Consider the following 24,140-nt stretch of genomic DNA (forward strand, 5'->3'; position numbering starts at 1 on the left):
GCAATTGTTAATTCTCCTAACAACTACGTAGCTTTAAGTCTTTCATGACTCCCTGGGCCCCACCACTCTCTTTATAAACATGGACATGAGCTAAGACAATGATCATTTATGAAATTCCTCCCAATGATTCTTTTTACAATGAGAATGATCACTACTTAATTTGTCATGCTTCTACAGAATCTGGGCATGCCAAATAATGGTATCTTTGATAATTGCTATTGCTCTTACACATGACTGGTATTTTCCGAAAATCAGTTATGAAAGTCATTCTTAGATGGAAGCTGCATTTTCCACAGGGCAGTCAAATATTAGCTGCTGGAGGGATTCTTTCTGCCTACAGCTGCAGACCAGGATAGTTTCTTTAGACTAGAATCAACTCTTGTACTGGTGAGTAAAACTCCCTTACCATCTAGAATAGCAATACAAAAAAACAAAACAAAACCAAAAAAAAACCCCTCCTACCTCTTCCAAAATTGCTTTATATTCATTTTGTGTATCCTGATTTACAATGTTGTTTCTTACAGTGTAAGATACTTGAGGGCAGGGGCTGTTTTATTTTTATATTTGTATTCCTAGAATCGAGCTCCGTGGCCTGAACGCAGTAGGCTTTTAACAAATGCTTACTGATTGAAACAAAACTTCATGTAACTTATACACACTTGAGACTTCCCAGACAATAAAGAGAATAAATGAGTATTCGTGAAGTGGGTACATAATTACATATTCATTATAGGCTACAAAGAAACAAGGCTCCCAGATTTGAAGGTGAAGGTAGGAAGGTAGAAAGAGGGGAAAAAAGCACAGACTATGATCTTCTTGGGATATTGGCACCAGAGTCAACTCATCTGAAGCACAGAATTCTGATGCTCGGTATTCAATGAAACCTCAAGCTTTAGCTACAAACTCCTCATTCCACCCTCCTTGTGTTCACATGTTTAGAGCAAAGGACACTGACATATCTGTGTCTACTTAATGCCTCAATTCACATTTTTGCAAAACATTCTCCAAAAAAATGCAAATTAAGGTTTTGGTTGTTCAGGAGATCATCTGGAGGAGACTTGATATTATGAGATTTGAAGATAGAGTTCTACCATTTTATTTTTCAGAATTCCTACTGATTGAGACAGAATTTTTAAAAGTTTGCTTGAGTCTTTTTTTATGCCTCATTGAAATTAATATCAGAGAGCTTTTTAAGTTCATCATTTCCCTGAGATATCCAAAACAGAACTAATCACCCAAAGTGTCTCCTAAACTACTGTAGTTTCAGAGTACAAATTTTCAGGACAACCAATTACTTCAGTTGCATAACAGCATTCCGTTCTTTCATCTTGAAGTCATGGATTTTATTTAACCTTTCCCTAGCACAAGAGATATTTTACCTGTCACAATTTATGCAACATATGAACCTGACATTTAAAGCATGAAAATTTCTCTTGGCAAAAAGTCAGTTATCATGTTCTTTGTGCAGTCATCACATCAAAAAAGAAAAAAAAAGAGATCCTCTCAAGAAAGTTATAGACAATGTTGTCAAAATCACAGCATAAGAGAATGCTAAGTAAGTTCTTAGCAGTCTAGTATAGAAGTATAAATACACACACACACACAGTGTGTGTATGATGTACATATGTATGTATAGGCATGTATGTTTGCATATTTAGAATATGAATATGGGCTGGGAAACCCAAGGCTATTTTAATAATGCTAGAGACAACTTTGGACCTCTCCCAATGAATCTTGAAATAAAGCTGATAAGGTAATTAGCTGTAAACAGAACAATTATTTAACCCCTTTCTGAAGATTTAATCAGTATCAAGACTATACAACTGCCACAGCATGAAGATAAAATAAGCAGTCAGAAAACTGGAACTCATCCAATTCACGCAGTCTTTTCCTCCTCCTTGGGAACTTCTCTGGCTACAAGACTTGTCAAGGCACGATTCCCCATCCAATTCAAACACAGCTATGTTAAGAAAGAAGTTTCTCTAATTTTAAGCATCTAAAACACTGGACTTCTTCCCTATCAACTCTACCCTTACAACCTCTACGGAAAATCTGATCCTGCAGTGTATTTTAAGAGTTCTAAAACTTTACTTGAATCTGTTTTAAAAGAAAGAATCCAATTACCTACATTTTTTTTTCCTCTTCTATGCTATTATCCAATGCTCAGAAGTCTGCTTCAGCTACATTTTCTAAATCTTATCTCAATTCTACCACAGTCTTTATTAATCAGTACCAATAAACTGTGTTTACCACAATTATTCAATTTCTCCGTGAGAGATTTTTTAAAGATACCAATCCGAGAATGTCATGATGCTGCTAGTCATTTAAGCAAGTTTCTCTCAATAAATTTCCAAGCCTGGGAAACAACTTCATAAACCACTATGCTCATAGACAGATTATGCAATGTTCTGGTCATCCATATCCATGAAACACTAGCATTGGGAGCTTTTATGGAAAAAAAAGGCATCTAATATAGTTTCCCAGGAGGTAATTAAATAGAGGAAAGACCTTAGCCTATAAAGGTTATATCAAAACATGAATTCAAAAGGTATCTACTGTAAATATTTTCATACATGACTTTCATAAGATTCACTAAGTAAGAGGGTAATGCATGCACTCTGGGATATTTACCAGTGAGAAAGAAAAACACATTGCTACCTTTGTCTACATGGTAGAGATAAGTCTCTTGGCTCATTGCAGAGAGGAGATGCAAAACGTTGGTGTAGATACGAATTTTGTCATCACTATTGTCTTCCCAAGTGTAGTCTTGGATCACATTTAGTAAACCTCGAACAAGAAATAGGACTCCTTGTTCTGGATGATCCTAAGGGACAACCACAGTTATATAAATACACAACTTGAGGGAAAATATTCAATAGCTCTGACACCTTAGTTATAGCAACAGTAAAGAAATAAAATTGCGAACTGCTTTACTTAAAAAAAAAATCACACTAGTAAATAAAATTAAATAATACAGTCAGAGATCAAATTACTTAGCACTCTTAATCCCCCATTATCAGTGCTTTCTATTCTGTTTGAGCAGACAAGTTTTCTAAGTCTGAGAAGCAAAAAAACGTAGTAGGTATCAATTTAATGGCTACAATCCCAAGATTACATACAAATTTTATGTGTATATAAAAAAATTTTTAAAAACCCACTAATTTCTACAAACCATAAAAAATGAATATTCTTCTATCATAAGAAATCCCCAAAACTACCTATAATGAGTAAATCTCCAAGTCTTAACTGTTATCATTAATGGCAGATTTAAATACTGCATTTCTCTTATGTTAAGAGAACTTTCAAAACATGAAATGACAAACTAAGAACAAATGCTTCCTTTAAGTGATTCTCTCAGTTTGCTCAGAAAAGTAAAACTCCATCTTTGGCCCAACACCAAATGAAGAAAGAGAAGCGGAAGGTAAAGAGGAGAGCAATAAGAGCTGACTAACCATTTCACCAAAGTTTAAAATCCTATGTCAGAGAATCTGGCTGGGTACAGAGTACAGAGTCAAGGATGAGGCAAAGATATGGAAACTAGAGCAATCTGTTCTTCCTTAACTTTCAGGGATGTTTTTAATATCAGTGTGAAATGTTTGTGGAATACTTTCAGTCCCCTGGATAAAGCCATTAAAGTCTAGAACTTATTGCTTCACTTTGTGAAGGTGGATAAAAAAGGGTCAGAAAGGAGAGAACATGCATGTCTTTAGAAAGTATGAACTCTACAACAATTTGGCGACTCGTTACCCCTTTTTTGTTGACAACTGTATCAAACTTTTGTTCCATTGAATAATGAAAACTAAATTTTATTTCAAGAATTGCCTTGAAAACAGATAACAGACTGATACTTTAATTCTAAGAGTTATAATTTCCAAAGAAAAAAAGTTCAATATGTTACCATGGAGGGTCAATATTATATATAACTTTGTAGGAAGCAAGCTTTGAACTACAAGACACGCAACACGGGTACTTTTTTAAGCTGCTGTGTAAGAATCAAACTCTTCACTGGGCATCAATGAATATAAAATTTAAAAATAAAATGTATTTTGATGATTCAATGCAAAAAACAGTCTCAAAAATTTATAAAACCATCAGTCTATGATAGAAAAAATCATGACTAAATTCAGAGAAAGGGAAAATCAGAAAATGTTTTTCATTGCTCATTAGCAAAAGTGACTTTACAAGTAGGCAGGATGAGACAGAGAGACAGTAAGATGGTATGATTAGAGAAGCTCCTGAAATTGCACTCCTTGGACAATCTCTCCTAAAAAAGGGCTCTCAAAAGACTTACATTTGGCCATTAAAGATTCATTCTTTCAACCTCTAGTCTTCAAGAGTCCCCTATTTTAAAAGAATAACCTCCCACATCACAGTTTTACATATTGTTGGCCCTGCCCTCAGCATCAGAATTTGACACCCTTTTACCCTTTCGATGTTCCTCTCAGAATGCCAAAAGCTGCACAGTTCAAAGGATTTAGAATTAAAAGGCACTTGAGATTACCTCCAGGGGATGGGGAACCTGCAGCCTCAAAGCCACACGTGGCCCTCTAGGTCCTCAAGTACATCCCTTTGACCGAATCCAAACTTCACAGAACAAATCCCCTTAATAAAAGGATTTGTTCTGTAAAACTTGGACTCAGTTAAAAGGCTGGACCTCAAGGACCTAAAAGGCCCCACCCCTGATCCTAGGCCAACCTTTTCATTTTACCAGGAAGAAAATGAAGGTCCAGAGAGGTTTCATGATTTGCCTGAGGCAACAAGGGAAGTTATCATGATAGACATTTATTTTGCCCCCTGTCTTAGCCAAGACACAATCAAGGAAAGACACTAAAAATGGTGACAATAAGATAACACTATTAGGATTAATTTTTCTACTTGTTCTATCAACTAATCAATTAAATAAGCTGAATGAATAATAGTATTAGTTATCTAAGAGTCCATTTAAATGCTGACTAAAATAGTCACTAATTCTGTCTACTTGAAAAGCTTCAGTGGAGAAAGGGGTATGGGTGTCTCAGGGGAATACTTAATACTGAAATTTTAAGTAAGGGAAAAAACATGTTAGGCCCTTTATCTAGTCAGAAAGAACTTCCATCTGGTTTTAAATAAATGAAAATGACAGAGGCTTAATCAAACCCATTCTCAAAAGCTGCAATATGACAGGAACAGCAATTCAAAACAATGAAACCTACTTCTAGCAAATGTGCCTCATTTTGGTTTTCCTATTGCTACTCTTTATTTATCACTCAGCTTTTAAAATGAGGGAAAGAGCCCAGCACCCTCTTCTGTTTGCACAACTGGCTGAAAGGTACTCACACTGCTTCCAGCAATACTACCTTTCCTTGCTGCTGGCCATCTCTAGATAAAATTCTCTAGTTAGTAAAGGGCACTACAAAGTTCTCAAAGGAGGGCACTGAGTAACTAAAAAACCACAGGGTAGTTAAGTATAGAGTTTAAGTAAAAAAGCTGGAATTTCCCATCTCTTCCTTTTCTCTTAGCCAATTAACTCCCCATGAGAAAATTTCTAATGTGAACTAAATCCATTTAAATTATTTAATAAAGCACTAACAACTTTAAGGAACACCCTGACTTGTACTTAGGACTGATTTTTCCGCCCATTTCACAAACAGATAGTCAGGCTAAGAGGAGAGAATAAAAGTGGCTATATTACTAAGGCATACACACAAAAACAGAAACAAAACCTTGGAAAAGCCAAAAAAAGTTTGAAAGGAGACACACTGTACTACATCAATAAAAAATAAAGTTATTTGAAATTATAAAATTTGACCATTAGAAGATTTAAGGCCTAATTTCCTGATATACTTAGGACAAGAAGAAAAAAGTTGCTCCTGATAATTACACCACTGTTACATACCGGAACTATCAATAAAGTAGAAAACAGATTGCAGAGGAACTCCAGAAGAAAGGATTCAGATGGCCGCATCTTTCCATCTATATTAATCATCTTTGGAACTTCAGGAACAAGGCTTACTGCAGCTCTGAAAAAAGCATCAGCTGCAAGAACAAAGAAAAAAGATCATGTATTAGCATTCTGCAAACTATGAAACACTTTGTATTTATCAAATGGTTTGTGAACCATGTTGTGAGAAACATATGAATTAAAGCAAAAACCAAACAAACAAAGCAAAGTCAGGTCCAACAGAAACCCCAAGCTCCACAGAGCTGGAGGGACTGAAATAAGCTTCCTGGAGCACCAAGGTGACTTTATTGAACATACTGTAAAGTCAATGAGGAAGTCACTGCAGTTTTTTTGAATATTCAGTTCAGACCCTCACTATAAAACTTGCTTTGGAAGCTTCCTATTTCACTAGAGTATTTTTCTAAGGAAACAGTTAGGATACACAAAAGGCAATGTGGAACAAAAGACAAAGCAACATAATGCCTGGTTTTGGGTCCTGGTTCTGGGTCCTGGTTCTGCTACTTACATATGAGGAATCTGGACTTGATTTCTAAGCTTCCACATATCTCTAATACTATGTTTCTGCCATCTACAGAACTCAAGACAAGTTAAAATCTTACTAGAAGAATGTTTTGGGGTGAGTTTGTGTTTGTGCTTTTGTCAATATGATGAATATCTAGTGCAGAAACCCCATCCACCAATACTGACGGTCTCTGTAGCATATTAGTCTGCAAAGAGCAGTCTGGGGCACCAAAAAGTTAAGTGACTTTCTCATGGTCACAGAGCCAATATGTGTCATCTGAATCCAAGTCTTCCTGAATCCCGACTCTAAGGCCAACTCTTCACCTGCTAGCCACAATACCCTTCAGAATTTAGGAGGAAGATAATGAGTGTGGGCATATTTTAGAAAGAGCTCCTCTCCCTTCAACAATTCCCAAAGCACAGGCTATGAGAATTGTCTCTAAGAACAAAATAATCAAAACATGGATTTGACAACTGACATTTTAGAATATTCAACAAGATCAAAGACTTTCATGGTCCAAGTACAATTACATTCAGAAATGACTTCCAATGATGCAAAGATAAACTGTACTTGTCTACAGCATCATAAATTAAAACTGGAATCCTATCCAATACCAGAAAAGCATCTTCAACAACAAACATTTAATTTCCTGGGAATAAAGCCCACATTTAATAAGAAGAATATGTATACTACTCTTTGTTCCTTAAAGAAAAATTAATATGCCTAAAAGATTTGTTTTACAGAACATTCTAAACAACATTTTTACCATATTCTTGGAAAACACTTTATTCTAGAGACATAACAGTCTTTTACTGTAGTTAATCCAGAATTTCAGTGTTGCAAGGGAAAGCTGGAATTTTTCCTTACATCATCTAAATGAAGTCATTGACTCTGGGGTTGAGAAGAACAAATAAAATTCCTTTTCCACAAGAGAGACCTTTAGATATTTTCCTTTCCCTATCCTTCTTCTATTTTTCATGCTTAACATCCCTACTCTTTTCAAATCAATCATTCAAAAAAAATTTATCAAGTGCCTATTATGTGCCAGGCACTGTGCCAGGCCCTACAGATACAAAAAGAGCCAAAAGACAGTCCCTGTGGAGTCATATTCTTACAAACTCATCTTCCACGACTTACACTTTATCCATCTAATCCCTTTATACTAAAAAGTTTAGCCAGTAGCTACTTATGATTACTACTCCAAGAAACCAACCAAATAATTACACATCCAAGAGCATGGCACTGAGCCAGATTCTATAAGGGATATGGCAAAGTACAAGCCTTGATTTCTGACCTTTGGGAGTTTACAAATTTACCTAGGGAAACAAGACACATACAAGTAGGATGGACTAACTGTTTGCTCTTAATTCCAACAAACAAATCTCCTACTCATGAGTATTTTTGAAAAAGAAGTCTCACATATACACGAAAGTGCATTTGTCTCTACTGATTTTACATGAATGTAGTTAAGCTGGGAAAGACCAAGAGTCCAGAATGGGTACATCCTACATACAAAATGACTGGTATGAACAATGTATGCTGTAAAAGTTCAGAGAAGAAAGAACACTGAGTTTGGGTGCATAAGTCACTGAGCAACCAATTGCGTGACCCTGAAATCAAGTTGCAAATCTCTATCCAAAATGTTACTTCTCTAAAATATATAGAGTACTGAGTCAAATTTACAAGAATATAAGTCATTCCCCAATTGATAAATGGTCAAAGGATATTTGATATTTCAAAGGCAGTTTTCAGAGGAAGAAATTAAAGAAATTAAATCTATAGTCACATGAAAAAATGCTCTAAATCACTATTGACTACAGAGATGCAAATCACAACAACTCTGAGGTAACACATCACACCTATCAGATTGGCTAACATGACAAAATAGAAGATGATAAATGCTGGAGAAGATGTAGGAGAGTTGGAACACTAATTAATTGTTGGTGGAGCTGTGAGCTGATCCAATCATTCTGGAAAGCAATTTGGAACTATACCCAAAAGGCTATAAAAACATGCATAACCTTTGACCCAGCAATACCACTTCTAGGGCTGTATCCCAAAAAGATCATAAAAATGGGAAAAGGACCACACGAACAAAAATATTTATAGCAGCTCTCTTTGTAGGGGCCAAGAACTGGAAATTGACGGGATGCCCATCAAGTGGGGAATGGCTGAACAAGTTGTGATATATAAATGTATATGGAATTGTGCTACAAGAAATGATGAACAGGTGGACTTCAGAAAAACCTGGAAAGACTTATATGAACTGATGCTGAGTGAAATGAGCAGAACCAGAAGAACATATACACAGTAACTGCCACAGTGTGCGAGGACTGTTTCTAATAGACTTAGCCCTTCACAGAAATACAAGGACCCAAAACATTTCCAAAGGATTCTTGATACAAAAGGCCATTCATATCCAGAGAAAGAACTATAGAGTCAGAATAAAGCAGACTATTTTCTCTTTTGTTTTTTTCTCATGGTTTCCCTCCATTAGTTTTAATTCTTCTATGCAACATGACTAATGTGCAAATGTGTTTAATAAGAATGTATGTGTAGAACCTATATAAAACTGCATGCTGTCTTGGGGAGGGATGGGTAGAAAGGAGGTGAAAATTTAAAATTTATGGTGATTGTTGAAAACTGAAAACAAAAATTTATTTACAAAAAAAAAATGCAGAATTCTACCCCCAAACCATTTTTCACTGAGGTGGGTGGAAAATGATCCTTAGAAAATGTGTCGAAAAAAGGAAAAAAGAAAAGAAAGAAAATGTGTTCCCAGATCATTCTGGCTGTGTGACCCTGGGCCAGTGTCTTAACCACTTGCTGCACTAGGCTATTCCCTAATAGTCTAAGTTACAGGGCAGGGGTTCATCTGCATCAGCAGAGAGAATGTCCTCACTGGGAGTTCCCCAGTCCAAATAAAATCAAGGGACTAGTGCAAAAACAAGAAGAAATTTCTTTTCCTTCCTCAATGTGGCTGTTTGAAACAATTCACAGGAAAGTGGCCAATGTTAATGTTCAGCTATATGGAACTGCATGTTACTCGTATTTTAAAATTTTTAAAAATAAGCTATCTGAAGGAAGAGAAAAAAACGTTACTTTGTATCCATTATACATTCTTTAAAAACACCCCAAAAAACATAGGATTTCATCTGTGTCCTAAACTGGACTATACTGAAGCTTATATTGTAATTCTGTTTTACACTTATGTCCCCCTCCCTTCTTCCCCTGGGCTTCTAAATAAAGGATATCAAGCATTGCAATTTAGGAGCTGGTAATCCTCTGGGAAAATAAAACACTGAAAAGTGGCCAAGAAGGAGTCAAGTTTGTACTTTCCATTACACCTTTAGCACTAAATGTGGAATTTAATTCCTACATTTATCCTAAACTTCTTGTAACAGCTTGGTTCTGTTTTAGTTCTACATGAAAACCTTGCAGCCTTTTAAGAAGTTTTGCAGTAAGAACATTAAAGGGACATACATGTGAGGGGAGGCAACTTCTCTTTTGAAATCCAGAGCTGTTGGCTGCACAGAGGAGGGAAAAGAGGATATGATCTGGAGTCAGACAACTTAGGTTTGAATCCCAGCTTGGCCACTCACTACTAGTGAAAACTCAGGCAAATTATGTCTTATTTCTCAGTCTCAGTTTCCTCACCCACAAAACAAAAAGGTTCAGCTGGACAAATAAAATTTACTTTATTCTAAACCTTAATCTATGACCTCAAGCTAGCAGCCCACCTTGTCCCTCTTCTCTCATTTTTCATGGAGAGGTAAGTGGGCACCTGTGGCTGCAGATACTATGCAGAAGCTGTTATGTTTCCATCCCTTCATTATATAGGCAAGGAGGTTTAAAGACTTGACAATGACCACATCTAATAAATATACTTAAGAAAGTATGTAGTAAACATAATTAATAAATAATGGCATTAAGAATAGAAATCAAAGATCTAGTATGTAAATGAAGACATTTCTCCCATTTGACTTAAAATTCTTACCCTCCAATTCTACTTTTCAGTAGAATATAAAATTCTGTCCTCTTTTTCCATTTTCCTACCTCAGAGACTTCCAGTAGTATAATTACAGAAATAAAACAAATCTACTGTGTTTCCCTAAGACCAAACCAACATAATAGCATGGATTAACATTCCTATACACTTAGGAAAATATCTTAATATAATTCATTTTTATTTTTTAGAATCCATTTTATTTTATCCTGTAAAAATAATTTCCCCAAATCTACAGCAGATTCTGGTGTGTATTCCTTCAACTAAATGGACTCTATGGAGAATCAGTAAATCATGTTCTGTTATAGCTGCTTTTTATAATGCTTATGACCTTCTTACAAAAATGTGTATATGTACATACATATATACACACACATACAGACATACAAACACACATATACATACACATGCATATATACATATGTACACGCACATATATGTAGACACACAAACACATTCTTCTGCTCTGTTTTAGCACAAGCTCAAAAAAATACAGTAGGTCTTACTGCCCAAGTTCAATTGAAAACAATTAATTATAAAATAAACATTTACACTATTGTGAAAGTCTGAAGGCTTTGCACGTGTACAAATAAATGAAATTTACTTCAGAACCATAAAAGCTTCTGTCAATTTACCTAACACTAATGTGTTACTGGAAAAAGACGATATGGCAGCTCTTCTGGGCCTTGTCTCCACTACCTAGGCTACAAGTGTACATTATGACAAGAGCTTTCTGGAGACTGTGTATAAACCTTTTATCTTTCTACTGTATTTACTTATATAAGTTAAAACAACAAAAATGTAAAACTCAGAACAGATAAAGCTGATCTAAGATTTCTTATTAACTAAAAAAGCTAAATGAATAAAAGATAACAAATCTAAAAAATTATACTATTTTTTTAAAAGGGTATTCTCTCTTAAACAGCTACCAATTTTGATAAAGTCTAACCCTCTTCATTTCTCAGATGAAGAAAACAAAACCCAGAGATAGCAAGAAATTTTCCTAAGGATATAACGCTAGCTAGTGCCATAGCAAGGCTAAGACCTTGGGCCTAATTCTGAAAGATTATCTTTTGAGTATCTAGAAGGTCCTTTTGAACCAATAGTGCCAGAACCATGATCTGAATCAAAGAAATGCCAAAAGAGCAGAGATCTTTCTGCTCTATTATTATAGTCTGAAAGTAATCCAAGAAAAGAACTCACAAAGGTGAAGTAATTATAAAAGGCAAAGAATTCTGATTCTAGTGAAACCCAATCATGAACCTAAGAGAAGGAACCACTGATGAGCAAAAGGCATAGGAGTTCAACATGATTCAATATAGATCTGGGGGACCTTTTAAAGCGCATGTAGCCCAACCCCTTCATCTTAAAGAGAAAGAAAATGAGGCCCAGGGGAGTTAGGTAGCTTGCCCAAGATCACACAGATAGTAAGGAGCAGAGGTGGGAATCAAACTCAAGTCCTACTTAACCTCTAAATCCAGCAAGCTTTCTAGCATATCACAGCAAGTGCCTTGCAGCATGTACAGAACAAAGCAAACAAAACCAAAAAAACCGTTAAGAATAGACTTAGTTTAAAAACTATTTCAGCTGTCTCCAAGCAAGATGCATGCAATCAAACAACTGATTTAGCAAGTCTTTTGTTCATCCTAAAGACTTGAGCCTATGAGCCAGCTTTGTTCTAAATCCCAACAGGCTTATGCCATGGGTAACACCACTTTCTAACAAAGAAATGGAACTGCTGGTCTCATGCTCTAATCCTTAGTCAGCTTCCTGGGCTGGACGAGCTGGGAGTTCATTTGTCACAATACTGCTCTGGTAAAAATCACTGGCTGATAAAGGAAGATGAAACAAGGGAATAGATTATTCTACTTTGGGACTTTCCAGGCAGCTGGAGCTTTTGGTGTGGTTGACAATGAAATATATTTATGTGACTTCATTTATATTTTGCTCTACATTCTCGGCAACTTAATGCATTATTTATTTTGGCTCATAACCACTGTGAGTGGCTTTAAGTACAATAATATGCTTTTAAGGTTTAGTACCACAACAGTGAAATACTAAAGTAAAACACCATATAAATTATTAAGTATAAATACAGTAAGATGCTTACATGCCAGTTACTCCAGAATATATGGATAATTCTGTGCAAGTTAATGACAACACCTCACATTAACAGCAACCATACATTTTCCAATCCACTCTCTCCTCTGGTCAGTCCTTATACTAAAAAAAAGTCGACTAATTGATGCATATCACACACCAAAATTACATGGAGGTGAAAGGTGAGAGTGTGTTTTCAAGCCTGTGCTTTAGCCTGAGAGACAGTACAAGAGCAGTGGAAGGAACACTGACTTTGGGGTCACAAGATCTAAGTTACAATCCTAGTTTTGGCCACTCTGGATGACCTCAGGCTCACTTTATGGGCCTCAGGGTCCTCATCTGCAAAGTCAGGTGGTCGGAGTAGATGACTTTTGAGGTCTCTTAAAGCTCTAAATCCATGATCTTATGGTCTTAAAAAGATATTTTTAAGAATCATGTTAAAAGAATCATGTATTAGAGGGCTAAATATTTTCTTGGCCATATTCTTGCATAAAAATAAAACTGAAAGCTATCTTGTCTAGTTGGAAAAACAATAGTAGGGGGAGGAAGGTTAATTTTGGCAGACAAAAGATCACATTTTTACTTTTGTGAGTTTAATATATATTTTCAATACAAATACTATTTTTATGAAATAATAGCTTGGATTTACCTTGTTTAATTTTACTTTTCTCATTAAGTGGTTGACCTTTTTTAATTTTACTTTTCTCATTAAGAAAAATCTTTTTCTTTCTCACTTCCTCTTTTGGGGTTGGGGTGGGGGAGATTCTTCTAACAAATATGTAGTCAAAACAAATTTTCAAGTTCAAAAAGTATGTCTCAATTTGTACCTTGAGTCCATCACCTTTCTGTCAGGTGAGTAGCATGTTTCATCTTGACCCCTTTGGAATCATGGTTAATTTGATCAGAGTTCTTAAGTGTTTCAAAATCATTCATTTTTACAATACTGTTTTTATTGTGTGAACTCCTTTGGTTCTACTCCACTTCACATTAGTTTATACAAGTCTTCTCAGGATTTTCATAGTGTTTCATTACTCATACACCAGAACTGGTCCAACCATTCTGATCAGCACCCCATTTGTCTCAAGTTCTTTTGTACTACTAGAAGAGTTGAACAGCTAGAGTGCTTTAAGATTGGCAAAGCATTGTGCATAAGGCACCTCATTTGATCCTCACAACATCCTGTGAGGTTGGTGCCATTATTCTCTTCATTTTATAGGATCCTCTCAAAGCAAAATGACGTGCACAAGGTCACATAATTAGTAAGTGAACAAACCAAGTTTTTAACTCAGGTCTTCTCAACTCCAAGTTCAGGACTTCATCCCCTACTATAACTACTAAAATGGATGGGTTCATTTAATTCACATTCAGGCTAACAAAAGTTATTATCATTTTTATACATGGATTACCAGCTTTCAGAAAACTGAATATCATGCTTACTTAACACAGCATCTTGCATGTTGTAAGCACTCAATAAGCAATTAATTGAAATTAAAAGAATATATTTTTTAGTAAAACCCTACTTAAAGTTATTTAATCTTTCTTTAAAGGTTCAAATGGTACTTGAGAAATTTCAAAAGCTTAGGGCCATCAGTGAAAAAGGCAATTGTCATTATACAATATTATAGAAAATTTCTAGTAACATGAACTTATTCAACTATATTCTAAATAAACATGCAATTATTGTTCTAAAGTCCATAGGATCTATATCTTTTCTAGAAAGAACTTGTCCAAAGGCCCTCTAGCATTATTCTCATCCATAACACTAAGTTAAGGGGTTCTGTTTTCGTATAGATTTTAGGTCCATTTGTGTGTTTTCAAGTTTCCAAAATATGGAATGATGGTTGGCTTTTTATTGATACATAACTATAAAATATTCTTAATTTACAGAATCACCAGACACACAAAACCCAATCTGTCTGAGCCACCTTACCCAGCCTGTCTGTGATAGATTATTTTATAAAGTTCTTACAGGAAAACATTTTAAACAGTGTAGATGTTCAGGTGGCCAAAGCTTCCCTTACGTACAAAATGGATTTAAAACTCATAATTTATTTACTTCTCTTAGACTTTTCTAAAACAAAGAACCCACAGACACATCACAGAATTCTTTCAGAAACAAAAAAAAACCATTGCCTTCGCAGGAAAAAACATAAACCTACCTTGTGAAAGGCACTGATTTGCCAAGGCAACCTGACCTGAATGCAGATAGAGATTAAGACGTGTGAAGATGCCAGTCAAGGAAGGAATAGTAATGAAACAGAAGGCAACACAAGCCTAAAACAAAAAAGAAAATATTATTATTATATCTCAGGCCATATCTTTGGTGCCAATATGGTAGCTTGATATTTCCACTTTTTAAAAACAGATTTTTTTTCAGGTAAATGCTTTTAAATCCACCCCTACAGGTCTGAATTTAGGTCCTACTCAAAACTCCATGAAACACACATTTAGAAGAGAAAGGATCTAAGAGCTCCTCAAATCTGAATTTCCAAATGAAAAAGTGTTTTTTAATCAGATACGATAAGATCATGTGAGAAAGACAATTAATCTCTCAATGACCTTTAACATAACTGACACCAACTTTCTTGTAACTCTCCTTCAAATATTATTGCTAATCAGAAATTAAAGAAAATTTATCTGTGAGTGATTTGAAAAATCAGTATTAAGACCACCCTGCTACTTAACAAGTGTTTTACTATTCTTTTACTTTAATAACTGTTTACTAAGTAAAAACCTGAATAAATAATTAGCATCCTGAGTCCAAGAGTCTTTTTTCTTCAGAATATACCCGGGCAAATGCAGCAGTCTTTCTGGAGTGATTTCCTTTCATTACTCTTCTTGTTTCCATAGTCAACTTGTTCACACTCTAAAGAGTTTTTAAGTAAATAAAAAAAGTTAATTGTCAATGTAGCTCAATGGCGTATCCAACTTAATTGTGAAACACAACTTTTATAAGAGACTACAGACTGCAGGCTAAAGTCTTATATGAATATAATTAATATGAGAGACATCTGAATATTTCCAATGCACTACTCAGTGCCTATTATTAGGCTGTCAAAATAGTAAAAATATGCACACTTAACTTTGACTTAATCAAAAAAACTCAATGTGAGTGATAAAACAAACAAAGCTCATCAAATTAGCAATTCTTATTAAATGGAAAGATCAACTATCATACCTAGAGTAAATAATTTAGAAACAAAAATTCAGATTTTCCTATTTCTGTTGATATGGATGATCTCTGCACTTTCTCCAAGCTCAAAATTTAAAAAAATAACAGGTGCTTCAAGTCTGGCAGCAGACTATCACCCTGACAGTTATTCATCATTTAATATGTACTAAAACTTAGTCACAGATCTTTTTTTATGCTGAACTTAGCGAACACCAAATAAAACGAGCATTTTCATGTATACTGTAGAACAGAAGAACTGTGCTTGAAAGTCATAGGTCTTTTAAGAAACTTGATTTTCATTCTAATTTCTATTTCTTGAATAGAGTAATAGTAGTTAAACTATAAATAAATTAAAATACAAAGCTATTTAAATTTAGAAAGATTATTTCTTGTCAGAAACAAATAAACAAAATTAACAATATCCTTTTCAAAAATCATGGGGGCCTGACTGTACTAAAATTTGCTTCCTGAATTCACTCACTTTAAATCCACATTTGGACTACGGAATTCTCAAAGATGTCTCAATTGCATTGCCTATTTTTATTTTCTACTTCTGCTATGAAAGTTCAATAAGTAAGCCATATGAAATCAGGAAATGTGGGGCCTATTCCAGTTCTGCTACTAACTAGCTAAGTAACCCATATTTTCTCAAGGCCTCAGTGTCTTCATCGGTAAGATATATAAAATGAGGTAGCTAGATGAGGTGAATCACTACTTCAAAATTCTTCTGACTTGAAGTTAACCCTGACAACAACCAAAAGTTATTTATCTTTAAACACACAAGGAAAAATAAAACAGGATACATGTAGTCTTTTAATAGAAGTGCTAAAAACCGCTATAATAATCCTTTCTTTTTATGTTTTCACAAGGGCCTGGGGGAGGGGGGGGAGGCTAACATTTACAATCAATATAAGCCCCTTAATTTAATTTCATCTGCATGCTTGAGATATAATGAAATGGTAGCATTTAAATTTTAAGAGAAAACTTGAATTGATAAGAACTACCAAAACCATTAAGCACTGATTTTGTTAACATGAGCAAACCTTGCTTTTCCTAACCAAGAAGCAAAAGCAGGGGCAGGCCATTAAAAGCCCAGATGTAGGTCTGCATGTATACACTTACATGAATCAACTGGACAAGAACAGGTTCCAGATTACAAAACATTGACCTGGTCTCCACATAAAAACTCAATTGTTGCTCAAAGTCACGACCAAATGAAACCTAGATCAGGAAGAAACATGAGAACAGTCATAATCTATTCTATTCATTCCAAAGTGCCTGACTGATTGGGTTTTGATGAGATAATATAGTAGTCAATAGTACCTTGGGACCCACCTCCATCATGAATAAGTGGGAAATAGAAATCACTGAAGTGGAACACGTCAAAGGTAGAATATTACAGTGCTTTATCAATAAATATTTATCCAATTACCACAACGTACACTGTGGCTGATTCTAAAGAAATATAAAACACTGTCACTGTTTCTTCAAGGAACTCACAATCAAACTGGGGAGAGAAAATGTAAGTGCCAAAATGAGGGGCACAGACAATATACGTATGAAAAGTTCTAATGAGGAAAAAATTAGCATAGACTAGTGTTCCCTGGAATGATAAATTAAGGGAAAGAAAAAGAACGGGCAAGAATTAGAAAGGAAGGAGGTGAGAGAGATCCTCTAGACAAGGGAAACTTCTGAGCAAAGGAGGAGAAGGAAAATACAGGGATTTGATTGTAAAGAGGCAGGGATATGATTAATGGATGAAGAGAATGTGAAAAGACTTTAGAGTAATTTTTTACTCTATAAAAATCAATCATTGAATAGTTAGTACTAATTGTGCTAAGCTGTGTGGGAAATGCAAAATCACAAAACATCATTCCCATTTAAGGTATTTTGTGAAACTTAAAAATCTAGGTGGGAAAATAAGATTAACACACATGAAACAAAAAATATAAGGCAGCATAATTAGAGGCTAAATTATGTTTAGAGACTTAAGTAAAATTAAGAAAAGGAAATTATCTGTGTCAGTTCAAGTACCCAGAAAAGCTGATTTATTAAGTAGAGGAAATAAGGCAGAGCATGAAGGGTTGGTATGTTATAAATAGGAAGAAAAGAGAGAGGACAGTCCTGAATGGGGAAGCAGTATGCACAAAGATACATACTAAGCAATGGTAGAAATTAAGGAGAATGGAATTAACTACAGTAGAAGCTTCAAAATGAAGAATAAATAAGATATAATAAATAGGGGACCAGATTTGGAGGGACTAAAAAGGAGGTAAGTTCAGATTCAAAAGAGAAGATAACAGGGATTTTCTATAGATTCCTTGAACAAGTGATGAACAAAATGAAAGTGCTATTTTAGACAATCTAATAAACACGACATAAAAAAATAGATGGAAAAAGCTTGTAGACCAGGTCTAACTTAGACTAGTTCAGTGGTTCATATTCAGGATTGTAGCAAAATGAGACACCAGCCATCTAACACTTAACAGAAGGAGGTTTACTTAACCATAGCAAGAAAAGGACACTCAACAAGAATGCAGCACTGGTTCAAGTAAATACAGTCATCCTCTCCCCCCTACCCTTTTCTCCATATGGAAATGTATGTAGTCAATAGTTGGTGTTAGATCAGAGGTATGGTGTTATCCATGCCAGTGGGCATCTTTTGCCAAGTCTGAGGGGACATTGACTCCTAGTGGGCTGAATGTTTTATGCCCTAGATAACTGCAAAAACCTATCAGCAGCTCAAGCCTTACCCCCCTGAATTAATTAAGTCTCAGAGACAGGTTCTTTGACTGGTTTTTTTTTTTTTTAGTGTAACTTTCAGAGAACAATCAGCCAAATTATAGCAAAGTTTTAAGAAAAACTCACCTGATCAATATGGCAGAGTCTTTCTTAACACATGTTGTCCCTATTACAGAAAAGAAATATTGGAAACTGGGAAGGCAAATTAGAAAGTTTTTGCAGTAATCCAGGCATGAGGTGATGAGCAATTGGACTGTGGGGATAACACAAGGAATAGAGAGTAAAAGAAAAATTTTAAAAATACTAAAAGGAAAGAATTCCCTGTATTTGATAAAAATGAATATAATGGACCAAGGAAAGGGAAGTCAAAGATAAACTAAAGATTTTGAGTCAGAGAAACTAAAAGATTAATGGTGCTTCTGCCTGAAATAGGGGAATTGGGACAGTTATCCAAATTCTTAACAAAAGGAGAACCCTGACATTGACCTATTTTTCATACCATTGCTAATTAAAATAAAAATTTCTATATTTTTCAATGTCCAGGATGGAATGATCATGTTGCTATGAAGTTTAATTTCTGAGAGGTTGAATAAAGTTTCTCATTAGGGCAGCACCTAGAACAATGTATTTGAGATCTAATACATTTCTCTACACACCTACTTGACTTTTTATAATCATGATGAAAAAAATGATGACTTACTGCCATGATGAGCATTGTATAAGAAAAACTTCAAAGACATTAGGTTAGACCTAAGGCATATCTATTAATTTCATAAGCTACATCTCCTAGGATGGAATTGACGTTTTTCTATGTTCCTTCTTACTGATGGACAATGAAATTTGAAAAAGTATCATGTTTCTATTTTATCTGGAACAAGGGTTCTAAACCTGGGATCTATGAACTTAAAAAAAATCTGATAAATATATTTCAATAAAATTGGTTTCCTTATGTATTTTATGCATTTAAAAATATTTTGAAAGGGAGGGGAAGAGCACATGAACCGTACTCTTATTGGAATTAGTTCAAAGAAGGAATAATGATACTCTCTTGGGTATAAAAATCTATCTTTTTTTCCAGTCAAAGTAAAACAAAGTTTATTAAAGGTTTGCCATATTGAGTTGACTCTTAAGGAGCCTAATCATTTATGACACTGTATTGACAAGTGGGTCAGATAGAATCTCAGCTAGACAGTCAGAGATGTATTGAATCTGAGTGCCTTCATGGAGGCGAGATGGAACTTATATACAGAAAGTCCGTGGGAAAGATCAATTGCCTCCAGCTGTTTCCCACCCTTGATTGCATCACTAGTTACCCCAGTTTCATCAAGATCCTCCTTACACCCTCCTCCCAGACTACTAGACCACCCAAGTTGCCCAACAAAAAAGTTAGACTCCATAATCTAAAATGGAAGTATCCATGACATAAAAAAAAAGTTAAAGCTCTAAATGGGTAACCAGATGGCCCAGTGGATAGAGCACTGGGCTTAAAGTCAGGAAGTACTGAGTTCCAAATCCAGCCTCAGACAATTAGTAGCTGGGTGACCCTGGGCAAGTCACTTAACCTCTATTTGCCGTAATCCACTGCAGAAAGAAATGGAAAAACCACTCCAATATCTTTGCCAAGAAAACCCCATGGACAAGTATGGGCCATGGGGTCATGAAGAGTCAGACATGACTGAATGACAGAAAAACAATCTAAAATGACTTGAAATTTACCTCAGTATATAAGGTATTCATTGTTCTCTAATTTCTAAGTGATTTCTAAGATCTTAAGACAGAATGGATTATTAGGGAAAAACAATGAAAAGAGAATTAAATGATTTTTATAATAGCTACGGCCTTTTCAAAAATATATTATCTGCTCTCTAAAGCCATTTGTCAAGTGTTTTCCTAATAAGAAGTATATCAAAATCCTCCTAATACTAACAGCGCAGCTATTCTAGGTTGCTCATGGATGGGCAGTGAAAATGTGAAAAGAAACTTCTCCCTTTACCCATCTTTGAACAGAACTGACTCCCCAGGAAAGACAAATATTTCTTCCTCCCTGTCCTTATTCCAAAGGGAGATTTAACATTGTCTTCAATACGACTGTTAGAATTCCTTTGACTGCTTCTTGTTCCTTTACATTAGCTTCTGTGACTTTCAGAAAAAGCCAAACAAAACGACAAACACCAATTATAAATGAGTATCTAAATCAAGGGGGCCATAAAATGCACCTTTACATTTTCTAACATGGGCTTATGAATCTGACCTATTATCAACATCCAATTTTATATTACATTTCATATAAGCAAGCTATCTGCTGAGTATGATCCCATTTTCAAAGTTAACTAGTTACTTTAATTCTTGTCTCAGTTACTTCAACAAAGAGAGGCATGACTAGTACATATGGGAGCTTTGCAAAATATAAATCAAAATGATGACAAGATACTTAGATTGACTGAGGCATTCTCTAAATAATCCCAACAAAAATATAGAGAAAATTTTCCTTTAACAAATTTTACCAAAAAATAGGAAAGTTATATTATTTTTTCTGTGTATATATGTAGACACATTTCAAATGTACTAAACTTCTACTCCACCTCCCCCAACCACTTACCATTTTTATAAATCCATTAATTAAAACTGCCAACATTCTCTTTTCATCCTCAAGGGTAAGTGCACTGTAAACAATGGATTTACATTACTGATAATGGAAACAATTCATTTTCTCAAGAAAATGTTAAAAGTAAAACAACATGAATATAAAAAATTTAACTTGGCTTTTTAATCACAAGCTAGACACTTTCATCTTCTATTTAATTAAAGATAATTTTACTAATGTGTCTTTCATCTTTCTCAAATGACATTATATGTACTGGTATTTCTCTGCGATATTAAAAATTTTGTGCAACAAGAAGCATTCTTTAAAATGTAAATGCTATCAAAAAGTACAGTCCAAAAAACTCTAAGTCATGAGATGTTTGGACCATTTAGCTCTATAGAAATAGATTATTTTGACTATCTATATCCCCTCAAGTTTATAGGTTATTACATATATTTATATTTGTACATATATACTGATCTACAGATCAATCTATAAATATCTATATATCTATACAAAAACGTGAGAGGGAAAAAAAGGTAAAACTGGGGGGAAAGAGGGCAAAAGATATTTAAACCCTTACTTAAGCCCCTAAACCTATGGCCTTGAAGCCATATGTGGCCCTTTAAGTCCTCAAGTGTGGCTGACTGAATCCAAGCTTCACTGAACAAAAAAAGTTCTGTGAAGTTTGAATTCAGTCAAAGGGCTGCACTTGAGGATCTAGAGGGCCATATGTAGCCTCAAGGCTGCAGATTTCCCACCACTGCAAACAAAAAGAGATGGGTAAGAGAGGTAGAAGAATTTTTAAAACTTGAAGAAAAGAATTTCTGTTCTCTTGAGGCTATTTTTTTGCTTCATCTTTCCTTCCATTCACTTACCTCCCAACTCCAAGGGCTTCACTATTTCTAGCGCTATTAAGGACATTACCTGTTTCTCTTGCTTGCTATACAATTTCTGCTTCCATTTTTTCTCCATAGTGAATACTATCAATATTATGAATCTGAATGGTAACACTCTTTATGATTTGGAAGATACTAAAAGCCATGAATATGTAGTTGTCTCTAAAATAACCAAACTTTGATTCAGTTTGAGGAAATTCACTTTTAGTATATGACAATAAATCAACCAATTTTCACTCATGAATTGATGTCAGTTTTCAGTGACTACATTTCTATGATGTAAGAATCTTGGGGAATCAGAACTTTAGGTCCCTTCCCCCCTTACATGGACCCATAATGTAACACCTGCCAAAAAAAAAAAAGAAAATGGCAGAAGTGATCAGGATCAGTTGGCCCTTTCCAAAGAATCCTGAAAGGATTCTGACCCCAAGTGCAATGAAAGCAGCTCTTTTGGACTCCAGTCTAGACAGTCTACATAACAAAGCTGTCCTTTACTTGAACAATTCCAATGTTTTGTCTGAATTCAAAATAATTAGCTGGTAGTGAGTTTTAATTAAAATGATATATTATTGGATAAATGTTCTGCTACCTGCTGTTATGAGAAGACTCAAAGGCTTTTTGTCTCAGTTCACTGAAATATAATAGGCTTTTTTTTAATCACTTAAAAAAACCATCTGCTATTTTACTTCTGCCTTTTATTTATCAAAAGATTATCCACTGACTTCCTTACCATCAGCAAAAGCAACAAAATACCCTCATTAGCTCTTTGTTAGAGAGAATCTTAATGGGCTAAACAAAGTTATAACCAATGAGGATAGTCAGGGTTTGCATTTTCAATCAATAATTTTCTAGTATGAACTACATGTAGATGTCTTGGGACATATGATCTAACATTCACCACATAAGAACTCAATGGTTGCAGACATGGCTGGGACCTTACTTCACAGAGTCATGCATCGTCTTACAAACATGCAGTAAAGCATTCAGGATGACAGGATCCTTGGTAGGCTCTTGCTGATGCCTAAAAAACATTTAAAGACAGAGAATAAAAGCTACAGAGAGCACTGGAAAGTTTTAGGACAATGAAAAAGCATAATGCCAGGCCAAACACCACTGCCCCAATCTCATATATTTACAAAAGGGGCATTTTTATCTAATTTGCATCAGAAATAGATCAGTTCACTAGTTAGGGATGAGGTCTTATGTTGGGGTTTTTTTTGGGTAGGGGGGAGGGATTTCCAAGTAATAAGTTTACTACTTCATACATGCTGAAAATTTGAAAACACAGTAAGAACGCATTAAAAATCAGTCCCTTAAATGAAGTATTCTCAACATATTTTCTTTGTATGTTAACTGCCAAGTAAAAGCATAATTTAGATGCACACAATAAAAAATAAAGAACAAATTATTGTAGCAAAGAGTTTTATAAATCAGGGTACTCATGCTCCTTCCTAATCATATAAAACATACATTCTGTAAATAAAGCACCAGATAATGGTGTAAATTCTGCCACAGCCACCAAAAAGGCATTCATTTTTGAGAATAAGGTCTGTTCATAGGATAAACAAAATAAGTACTTAAATGTTCTGGTCTTTACAGGAGCATCTCAAGCTAACAGAAAATAATGAATTTAAGTTCATAATATAAATGGTGCTTCCAAGGTACTAAGGAGAGGCATTTCTTGTTTAAAAAACAAGTTAACTCAGAATCATATAACTAAAAATTCTCCAAATGTGTTATTATTATTAATTCCATTTGTTTCATATTTTAAAACTATCAGAATGTGACAACAGCAGGGCTATTAAAAATATTAAGTTATTTTATCCTATTATAATTGAATATATAGAACTTGCTGTAAATGCAAAGGGATCTACAAAGTGAATACATTTTTCTCATCAATACATTTGACTCAAAAACGCTTTCATACTTACTTAATAAAAGCTTCCATGATGCACTTGCAAACCTCCACTCGGACATTCTCTTTTTGGAACATATCCAGAAATGGCAAAAATTTCTCCTAAAAATAACCAAGCACATCTAATTAATATGGATTACTGGAAAGAAGTTGTAGAATATTTCTCTGAAGATTTAAAAAAGAGAGCAAAATTCCCATCTATCTACAGTGGCTCAAGGGTGTTCATGTCTGAAAGGAAAATCTATAAATCACTCTTTCCTAAACTGTGCTGAAGAGAAT

The 24,140-nt window shown here is 34.9% G+C and overlaps 1 protein-coding gene across 3 annotated transcripts in view; it reads right to left on the reverse strand.

The window, feature by feature from the left end:
• The window catches only part of VPS35L (VPS35 endosomal protein sorting factor like), a 114,468-nt gene that overhangs the window by 22,101 nt on the left and 68,227 nt on the right, over nt 1-24,140 (reverse strand). For all 3 annotated transcript variants that reach the window (XM_072597980.1, XM_072597981.1, XM_072597979.1), the window contains 8 exons: nt 23,878-23,963; nt 22,887-22,967; nt 21,063-21,126; nt 16,844-16,942; nt 15,338-15,415; nt 14,709-14,823; nt 5,876-6,015; nt 2,659-2,824 (listed from right to left, as the gene is read on the reverse strand). In XM_072597980.1, coding sequence (XP_072454081.1) covers nt 2,659-2,824; nt 5,876-6,015; nt 14,709-14,823; nt 15,338-15,415; nt 16,844-16,942; nt 21,063-21,126; nt 22,887-22,967; nt 23,878-23,963 — 829 coding nt within the window. The remainder of the gene's footprint in view (nt 1-2,658; nt 2,825-5,875; nt 6,016-14,708; nt 14,824-15,337; nt 15,416-16,843; nt 16,943-21,062; nt 21,127-22,886; nt 22,968-23,877; nt 23,964-24,140) is intronic.

This window comes from Notamacropus eugenii, chromosome 3 (genome assembly GCF_028372415.1).
Source record: "Notamacropus eugenii isolate mMacEug1 chromosome 3, mMacEug1.pri_v2, whole genome shotgun sequence".
Taxonomy (NCBI): Eukaryota; Metazoa; Chordata; class Mammalia; order Diprotodontia; family Macropodidae; genus Notamacropus; species Notamacropus eugenii.